This window comes from Hyperoodon ampullatus (assembly GCF_949752795.1).
Source record: "Hyperoodon ampullatus genome assembly, chromosome: 2".
Lineage (NCBI taxonomy): Eukaryota > Metazoa > Chordata > Mammalia > Artiodactyla > Ziphiidae > Hyperoodon > Hyperoodon ampullatus.
In genome coordinates, this window is record NC_136915.1 from 169,491,018 (window position 1) to 169,500,688 (window position 9,671).

At 37.6% G+C, this 9,671-nt stretch overlaps 1 protein-coding gene across 1 annotated transcript in view; it reads right to left on the reverse strand.

Moving 5' to 3' along the window:
• The window catches only part of MROH9 (maestro heat like repeat family member 9), a gene marked incomplete at both ends in the record, with an annotated part of 69,309 nt that extends 65,291 nt beyond the window's left edge, over positions 1 to 4,018 (reverse strand). Inside the window, 2 exons of the mRNA XM_079723824.1 lie at positions 3,326 to 3,405; positions 3,983 to 4,018. Coding sequence (XP_079579950.1) covers positions 3,326 to 3,405; positions 3,983 to 4,018 — 116 coding nt within the window. The remainder of the gene's footprint in view (positions 1 to 3,325; positions 3,406 to 3,982) is intronic.
• Between the last annotated feature and the right edge of the window lie 5,653 nt (positions 4,019 to 9,671).

Sequence of the window (9,671 nt, forward strand, 5' to 3'; positions counted from 1 at the left end):
ACTGTCACTGTTTGCAGATGACGTTGATACTATACATAGAAAACCCTAAAGATGTTACCAGAAAACTACTAGAGCTCATCAAGGAATCTGGTAAAGTTGCAGGAGACAAAATTAATGCACAGAAATCTCTTGCATTCCTATGCACTAACAATGAAAGATCAGAAAGAGAAATCAAGGAAATAATCCCATTTACTATCACATCAAAAAGAATAAAATACCTAGGAATAAACCTACCTAAGGAGGTAAAAGACCTGTACTCAGAAAACTATAAGATACTAATGAAAGAAATCAAAGATGACACAAACAGATGGAGAGATATAACATGTTCTCAGATTGGAAGAAACAATATTGTGAAAATTACTACACTACCCAAAGCAATCTACAGATTCAGTGCAATCCTTATCAAATTACCAATGGCATTTTTCACAGAATTAGAACAAAACATTTTACAATTTGTATGGAAACATAAAGACCACAAGAGCCAAAGCAATCCTGAGAAAGAAGAACGGAGCTGGAGGAATCAGGCTCCATGACTTCAGACTATACTACAAAGCTACAGTCATCAAAGCAGTATGATAACTGGCACAAAACAGAAATATAGATCAATGGAACAGGATAGAAAGTCCAGAGATAAAACCAAGCACCCATGGTCACCTAATCTATGACAAAGGGGGCAAGAATATACAGTGGAGAAAAGACAGTTTCTTCAATAAGTTGTCCTGGGAAAACTGGACAGCTCCATGTAAAAGAATGAAATTAGAATACTCCCTAACACCACACACAAAAATAAACTCAAAATGGATTAAAGACCTAAATGTAAGGCTGGATACTATAAAACTCTTAGGGGAAAACATAGAAAACTCTTTGACATAAATCATAGCAAGATCTTTTTCAATGTACCTCCTAGAGTAATGAAAATAAAAACAAAAATAAACAAATGGGACCTAATTAAACATAGCTTTTCCACAGCAAAGGAAACCATAAACAAAATGAAAAGACAACCCTCATAAAGGGAGAAAATATTGGCAAATGAAGCAACTGACATGGGATTAATCTCCAAAATATACAAACATCTAATGCAGCTCAATATCAGAAAAACAAACAACCCAATCAAAAAAATAGGCAGAAGATCTAAATAGACATCTCTCCAAGGAAGACGCACAGATGTCTAAAAAGCACATGAAAAGCTGCTCAACATCACTAATTATTAGAGAAATGCAAATCAAAACTCCAATAAAGTATCACCTCACACCAATCAGAATGGCCATCATCAAAAAATCTAGAAACAGTATATGCTGGAGAGGTTGTGGGGAAAAGGGAACCCTCCTACACTGTTGGTAGGAATGTAAATTGATACAGCAACTATGGAGAACAGTGTGGACGTTCCTTAAAAAACTAAAAATAGAGCTACCATGTGATCCAGCAATCCCACTCCTGGGCATATATCTGGAGAAAAACATGGTTGAAAAGGATATATGCACCCCAATGTTCATTGCAGCACTATTTACAATAGCCAGGACATGGAAGCAACCTGAATGTCCATTGACAGATGAATGGATAAAGAAGGTGTGATATGTATATACAATGGAATATTACTCAGCCATAAAAAAGAATGAAATAATGCCATTTGCAGTGACATCAATGGACCTAGAGATTGTCATACTGAGTGAAGTAAGTCAGACAAAGAGAGACAAATATCATGTGATATTGTTTATATGTGGAATCTAAAAAAAGTGTACAAATGAACTTATGTACAAAACAGAAATAGAGTTACAGATGTAGAGAAGAAACTTATGGTTACCGAGGGGTAGGGGGGAAGGGATACATTGGAAGATTGGGATTGACAGATACACACTACTATATATAAAATAGATAACTAATAAGGACCTACTGTATAGCACAGGGAACTCTACTCAATAATCTTTAATGGCCTATATGGGAAAAGAATCTAAAAAAGAGTAGATATATGTATAACTGATTCACTTTACTGTACACCTGAAACTAACACAACATTGTAAATCAACTATACTCCAATAACAGCAACAAAAAAAAGACAGGCAAAAGAGTAAGCAGAAACTAAATAATAATTAATAAAGACTAAATTAGTCAAAAAAAGAAGTAAGCTATTATATGAGTTTAATAGTAACAAATAAAATTTATTTATATTATTAAATTATACAGGTATATATGAAGGTATAACACATGTAAATCTTTATGTACCAAATTATACTTGGTCAAAATATGAAAAGCAAAATCTATAACAAATTTTAAAGAATAAAGGAAAAACTATTATGTGGGAGATTTTTAAGACATTTAAGTAGACCAAAAAATTAAATTAAAATATGGAGAAGGGGATTCTAATCCAGGGTCTGCCTTTCCATGAACCCTGTAAAATAATATAATACAGTATGCCAAATTTTGTTTATATGGATCTATGTATACATGTGTGAGTCTCTTCTAGGCGACTAGCCTTTGACAAAACACTTACTAATAAGTGCAGTTCTTCTGGAAAACAAGTGGACACAATCAAAAGCTCTAAGAAGGTTCATCTCATCTGCATTACTTTGGGTTCAGGGGAAGCAGATGCCAAAACAGGATTAGAAGTACAAGAGATTTCCAAGAGAAGGAGGGGAGGAGGAATAGGGTAGGAAGAGTCTTGGACCGCAGCAAGTTCCAAGGAGGGTTCAGCTTGGCTGATGGCGATCCCTCAAGCTGAAGTCACCCATTTGAGTTATTTGTCCTACCATTCTGGGTCATTGGTGAGATCAGCCTACAGGAAGTGACACCTCACATGCTGGTAAATCTATACAGGCAGCAGCTGAAGCTGTTGACCAGTGAGGATTCCCCCACAGCAGGGTATTTTCATGGCTGCCTGTCACCTAAATCAGGAACCTCACTTTCAGAATGGTATCTCAAGGAAGTAGTTCAGAGCAGATACAATCTTTTACGTACCAGAATGATTATCATAATGTTGGTAAAATATAATATAATTTAGAAAATGTCAAAATTTGGGAATATTCCATTGCCATTAAAATGAAAATATGATTTTACAGAGAAATTAAAAATTAAGACAAAGCAAAAATGAAAAGTAGTATAGAAAATTGAATGTGCAACCTGCTTATGATTCTGCAGTAGTTAGATGATCTGCCTATTCATGCAATACAGAGAGATTTAAAAGAACGTGAGAAAGAAAGAACTAATAGTTGCTGAATTAGGGTGGTGGAATTTGGAGTAACTTTTTATTTCTCATATTTTTGATATGTATTTATTACATTTTTAAAAAGGTATTCAATCAGTGATATGAGAGCATTAAAGCTTATTATACCTGGAGTTCATGGCCAGGATCATGGCTTGATTACTTAACAGGCCTGCGTATGCATCCCATAGGCCGGCAGCTGTTTGTGCCTGTAAGTACCAGGAGAGAGAAAAGAATCAGTGATGACAGACCTGTGGGGCTCATGACATCATGTGTAATTCTGTCTTTTACAGAAACCAAAGGGACCAAATTGGACTTGAAATATAAGCCCAAGGGTTTATAGAAGTGTTGAGACCAGACAAACTGTAATTTAAACCTATGCGTGATACTAAATGCTGGCCTTTTACAGCCAACCACTGTGCTTATATAATTATCATTTCCAGACAAAAATTTATTAGGAATGCTCTTTACCAGGTGCCCTCCTATACACCACTCTAACCATTAAGTGCAATCTGCTCAGTGTGGAGTCTTATCTATAAACATACCAGCAAGGTGATTTAAATCAGGTCTTACTGAAAAATGTCCAAACTCACAGTACTATAGAATGGGAACCATGTACAGGTCAATGTATAGCTGTCTAATATAACTATTTAAATTTATAAATGATAACACATGGGATTTCATTAAGAATCTCCACTTCTTTATTCAAGAAGTTGGAGAACTGGAGAAGACCTAATAGAACAGCACCTCTTTTCTTCTGCGCATCCCACTCTTGTTCATGCAAACCTCTGTTGCAATGTCACTTTCTTGTATCAGGCCCATTAATGCTGTTGATAGAAATTCTCAGCCTCTATTTCTGAAATAGCTCCAAGTTCTCTTTTAGGTACTGCTGTATAATAATGGTATTTCAAAAAATAAAATAAAATAATAATGGTATTTCAAAGGGAATTTATTCCTCTAGTGCATGGCAAATGACTGCCCCTGAATACTTCACACATTAAATAAAAAGCCCTTCTCTGTTTGCTAAGTGCTGCTTTGCTGACTCCAGCATTGAGTGCCCTGTGGGTTCTATGTTCTGCCTCTGTGGAGTGTAAGAGCAATCTTGATGGATAGAGCTATATGCCTGTCTATTAAGATCGTGTTGTGGACTGCATGTTTGAATTTTGAGAAATGTCGATGTTGAAACTCTAACCTCCAATGTGATGATATTAGGAAGTGGGGCCTTTGGGAGGTGATTATGTTTAGATGAGGTCATGAGGGATAACCCCTATGATGGGATTAGAGCCTTTATAAGAAGAGACATAAGAGAGATTGCTTTCAATTTCTCTCTCCATCATGTGAGGATGCAAGGAAAGGATGGCTGTCTGAAACCCAGGAAGAAGAATCTCACCAGATACTGAATCTACTATTCTTTGATCTTGGACTTCCCAGCATCCAGAACTGAGAAATAAATTTCTGTTGTTTAAGACACCCATTCTCTGGTACCATGGTAAACCAGCCCAAATAGATGAGAGAGTCAGAGAAACTTCCTGATTGGGGATCTGAATTAAAAAATGGCATCTCCCCACTAGGGATAAGCATCCTGCCATGACCTTCCTGGGAGTCACCACACTGATCATTGTCTAACACCTCTTCTCTGGGCTGTGCTCAGACTGAGTGGTTCAGAGGACTTATTCTCCTTTCTCTAAAATATTTATATTCATATCTAGCATTGATTCCTAACGATACCAAACATGATTTTACTTAACCTTGAGAGAATAATTCTTTGCTATGTTATTTATTAACATACTGCACATTATTATTACTTAGAGAGCATGGAATCTTCTATATGGCAGACAACTCTCACTGTAACATGGAAGAATAATGGTGATTGGTCTATTTCGGAAAGACATTTTTGTCCTTGTCACCACTTTCATTTAATTTGGCCAGAAATCTACTAGTTGTGTTTCTCTAGGCAGTGACTAACTGAACATTTTGTTTGATATAAGCAATGATCCTTTGGCAGTATTGTTTCAATGGGAACTTTTCTTATAGAATATGTTCTAACTGGGCTTGAGTCCTTAGAAATTAATTTGTAACACTTTAAATTTAAAGCACTGATTCTCAACATTGGCAGTACATTAAGGGGTTAAAAAATATTGATTTTGATTCCTGGGCCACACCTCCAGAGATTTGGATTTAATAGGTCTGTATTCAAGACCAAGCATCAACATTAAAAAAAAAAAAGCCTTCCAGAAAATTTTGATGTACAGCCAGAATTGAGAAGCCGTTTTTATGCCTGTAGCTTGCTTGTACAGTAATAATCGTCATTAGGTTAATCTTTAATAACATGGAACTCTGCTTCCCCTCTGTTAGCTAGGATTTCTCCTTTTCATGGAGCCAAATTTGTTACAACTCCATCACCAGTTTATTGTTCTGCCCATATTACTTTAGCATCACATCTTTTGTTGATTCACTGATTTACAGCAATATCCCTTCCTTGTTATAAGCATGCTTTCACCTGTGCCGTATATACTGCTAATGTTTATCTAATTCCAAAAGCCAGTGCACACATTGATAAGCAGTAAGGATTGTCTAACATGTACAGACTGATTCTCCAGTGGTGTCGGTATAGGGAGTTATAGGATTTAGCCAGGAATTTCACCTGCTTTTCCCAATTAGGCTTTTTGTTACTGTTTCAAATATATAACATGCTCACCAGTGTTCCCAGAAATTCTTCAGTGCCTCCTCTGGGGAGATATGATTATCATTCTGGCTTTAACTTCTATTATATGGATAAGTTCTCTTTTATATCATTTTCAATGACTCCTTAATCACTCTGGCTCTTTATTGGAAACCCGCAGTAACTGATAAGACATCACAATCCTGGGACTTCCCTGGTGGCGCAGTGGTTAAGTATCTGCCTACCAATGCAGGGGACACGGGTTTGAGCCCTGGTCCAGGAATATCCCACATGCCTCAGAGCAACTAAGCCGTGCGTCACAACTACTGAGCCTGCGCTCTAGAGCCCACGAGCCACAGCTACTGAGCCCGCGTGCCACAACTACTGAAGCCTGTGCGCCTAGAGCCTGTGTTCTGCAACGGGAAGCCACTGCAACGAGAAGCCCGCGCACCGCAGCGAAGAGTAGCCCCCACTCGCCACAACTAGAGAAAGCCCGTGCACAGCCATGAAGACCCAACGCAGCCAAAAATAAATAAATTAATTAATTTTAAAAAAATGCTCACAATCCTGGAAATCTGTACTTTGTAGTATATTTCCTAACACTGGATTCTAGGGCCAGTCTGGTGGGCCTTAGGCTTCCATATTTATTATTTTGGCTTTGTTCTCTAAACTATCCATCTGCTTTTTATATATATCTTATATCATTGACATTTTTTGTTCAATATCACTTGTCATTCTTGGCCAGAAGAATTGGAGTTGTGCCAACTTGACTAGTTTCTTAAATCTCAGATGTTTCAAATCACATACGGATAATGTGTGTTTTGTTATGCCACCTTAGCCAGGGAGAAAATGGTATTATCATAATAATCATTATTCTGAGGGAATTTGAATTCCCTCTGGTAATTCCCAAACTATCCTGGGAATGTTCAAAGGGAGTCATGGACTTGGTCTTCTAGAATACTATGTGAGTCTGAACTTTTCCCTTAATCTTAGCTCACTAGAATGTCTCCTTTCTCTGATAATAGCAAAATGTCCAAAGTTCAGAGAGATGGGGCATCTGAATTGAGAGCATGAATATCCAATGCCCTTACCTCTTAGGCTTTCTGTCTTGTGCTGGTGACTTACTGAAGGTAGTGATTGCTGTTGCTGATGCTCTTGTGTCCCTACCAACACTGCCAAGGCCAGATAGTGAGATAGGTGAAGGCTACACCCAGAATAACCTCACTGCCTACTCCCAAATCCAGTTAAATTATTTTCTACTAGTGCAAAAAGCACCAGAACCAGTGTAACTACACTGTGCACTCTCAGTATTGTAGTTCTTAACAGTTTTTACTTGTTCTTATATTCATTCCTTGCTTGACTTAAACTCTGGGGAAGATCGGTGGGACAAATTCCTGAAAGAAAGTTACTGTGCTGTTATATTATATAGAATTGCCCTACTCTTTTTTTTTTTCCTAATTAATCATTCTCTTTAAACTAGTTTTGTGCCTCCACCGTCTTTCCTTAGAAAGTTCTTTTCCAGGGAGATGTGGGGCCCTCATCTCTGCACGCTACTGGAAGGCCTACTTCACCAAATCTCCAGACATTTTAGGGTCTTAGCATCAACATATCTTGGCTCATGAGGGTACCCTAAATACATACTTCCATCATCAAAAATCCTTTGCCATCCTTACAAATCTCCCCTCTCAACCACGAATCTTGTTATGGAAAGATGAAGAACTAAATATAATATCTCTGCAAGATTGAATCCCCAGGATGCAGACATTTTCAGTTGATCATCATGTAGTTGTTTAGTGTCTACTATGTACTAGGTGCTGTGTTAAGCAGTGGGGTTAGAACAGGGGCAAGACAGATAATTTCTGCCAGTAATCTCATGGGAAAGCAAATTTGAAACACAGGAAATCGGTAAGTATTCAACAAAAGAGGATTTATAGGGATGATTAAGGGAAGCTAAAGTAGCAGAGGGTATCAAGGAAAATTTGTTTTCTGAAGAAGTTTTAAGCTCAAACTTAGAGATTATGGGGGTCAGGAGAGCAGAGGAAGTTTTTCAAACAGAGAAACACTATGGGTTAAGGACTTGACTTGAGAAAGGGTTTGTTGCATTACAGACACGGTTCTCAACCCTCACTGAGCCTTAAAATCATTTGGATCCCTTCTAAAAATACAAATGCCTAGACTTCACCCCACACAAGTGAATCAAAATATCTGAAGGTGTGGCCCTAGCAACAGTATTTTTTTTTATAATCTCCACACATAATCCTAATATGAAGCCAGGATTGAGAACCACTGTATCAGAGGACACGAAAGGAAACCACATGGATGGTGCAAAGAGAGTAAGGAGAGTGGAAAATCATGGGGCCAGAAAGGTTGAATCACTGGTCCTTTTGTGAGCTCTTTTGTGAGTAATAAAGATTACTACTCATCTCAAAGGACCATGGGAGGCATTTAATAGAAGGAGGGACAAGATTACAGGGCTGCTTTGTAGAGATTTGATTGAATATGATAAAGTTGTTGTCAAGAGAATGTTACCGAGGCGAGAGGTTGTAACAGACTAGGATTAGAATACTGGCAGTGGAAAAAGAGAGATAAGTAGTGACTAATATCAATATCAAATGCTGCTTAAAGGTCACACAAGAAAAAGAAAATTATTCTTTGGATTTGAGACATGAAAGCCACTAGAGACCTAGATGGGAGTAGCTCAGTAGAGGGTTTCTGTAGATGCCCAGACTGGCAGGTCATCATGCTGACTAATCAGCTCAGGTCTTACATTTGGATGTGAGGTCCTCAGTTATCTGCAGACACAAATGAACAAAGAGAAAGACTCTACTAGCCAAAGCTTACTTTTCCTTTTTACATGACCAAAGTCAACAAGTGAGACTCTCAAAAAAAGTGAGATTGTATAATTGAGGCAAAACCATTTGTTTCCATTTCAGAACCATGTGTGCTGGGTACAGTACTTGTCATTTTACTGATTCTGGTGTGACATATTAATACTCATTGAAACTTGATATTCTATGCCTAGAGACCTATACCTTTCTCTTTATCATTTTTCTCTGCTGGATTTCTGCCCCTTGTGCTTTCTTTGATTTCTCTACCCCAAACAGAGAAGCGAGTGCTTCCGTTGAGCTGCATTATTATTGATGGCCACTAGGGTATACTCTCTTGAGATAACTCAAAATTTATAGCATCACAGTAAAAGCAGAGAACCTCTACAAACACAGAGACCCGAATATCTCTCACTTCCTTAATGGGGAAGATTTCCACTTTTTTTCATTGGGAACAGCAAAGAGAGGAACTTTTTTAAAGCTTAGGTATACATGGACATCATAACCAGGTAGTATGTCCAATATCACTGCTTAGTAATATCAACCTAGTAGTGTGTTGTTGTTTTTTTTAAATTTTATTTTTAAATAGAAGTATAGTTGATTTACAGTGTTGTGCCAATCTCTGCTGTACAAAAAAGTGACTCAGTTATACACATATAGACATTCTTTTTTTTAATATTCTTTTCCATTTATGGTTTATCACAGGGTATTGAATACAGTTCCCTGTACTATATAGGAGGACCTTGTTGTTTATCCATCCTATATACAATAGTTTACATCTGCTAATCCCAGGCTCCCAGTACTTCCCTTCTCTACCCTCCCTCCCCTTTGGCAACCTTCTGGAATCTAGGGTGTTGTTTTAAGTCCAATTCTCAACGTGACTTCATTCAAAAACTTGTTGGTGACTGCCTACTTTGGAGCCTTATATTCATAAATACCCATTTCAATATCTGATAGAATTCTGCTGATAAAACTTACTGGTTTCTTT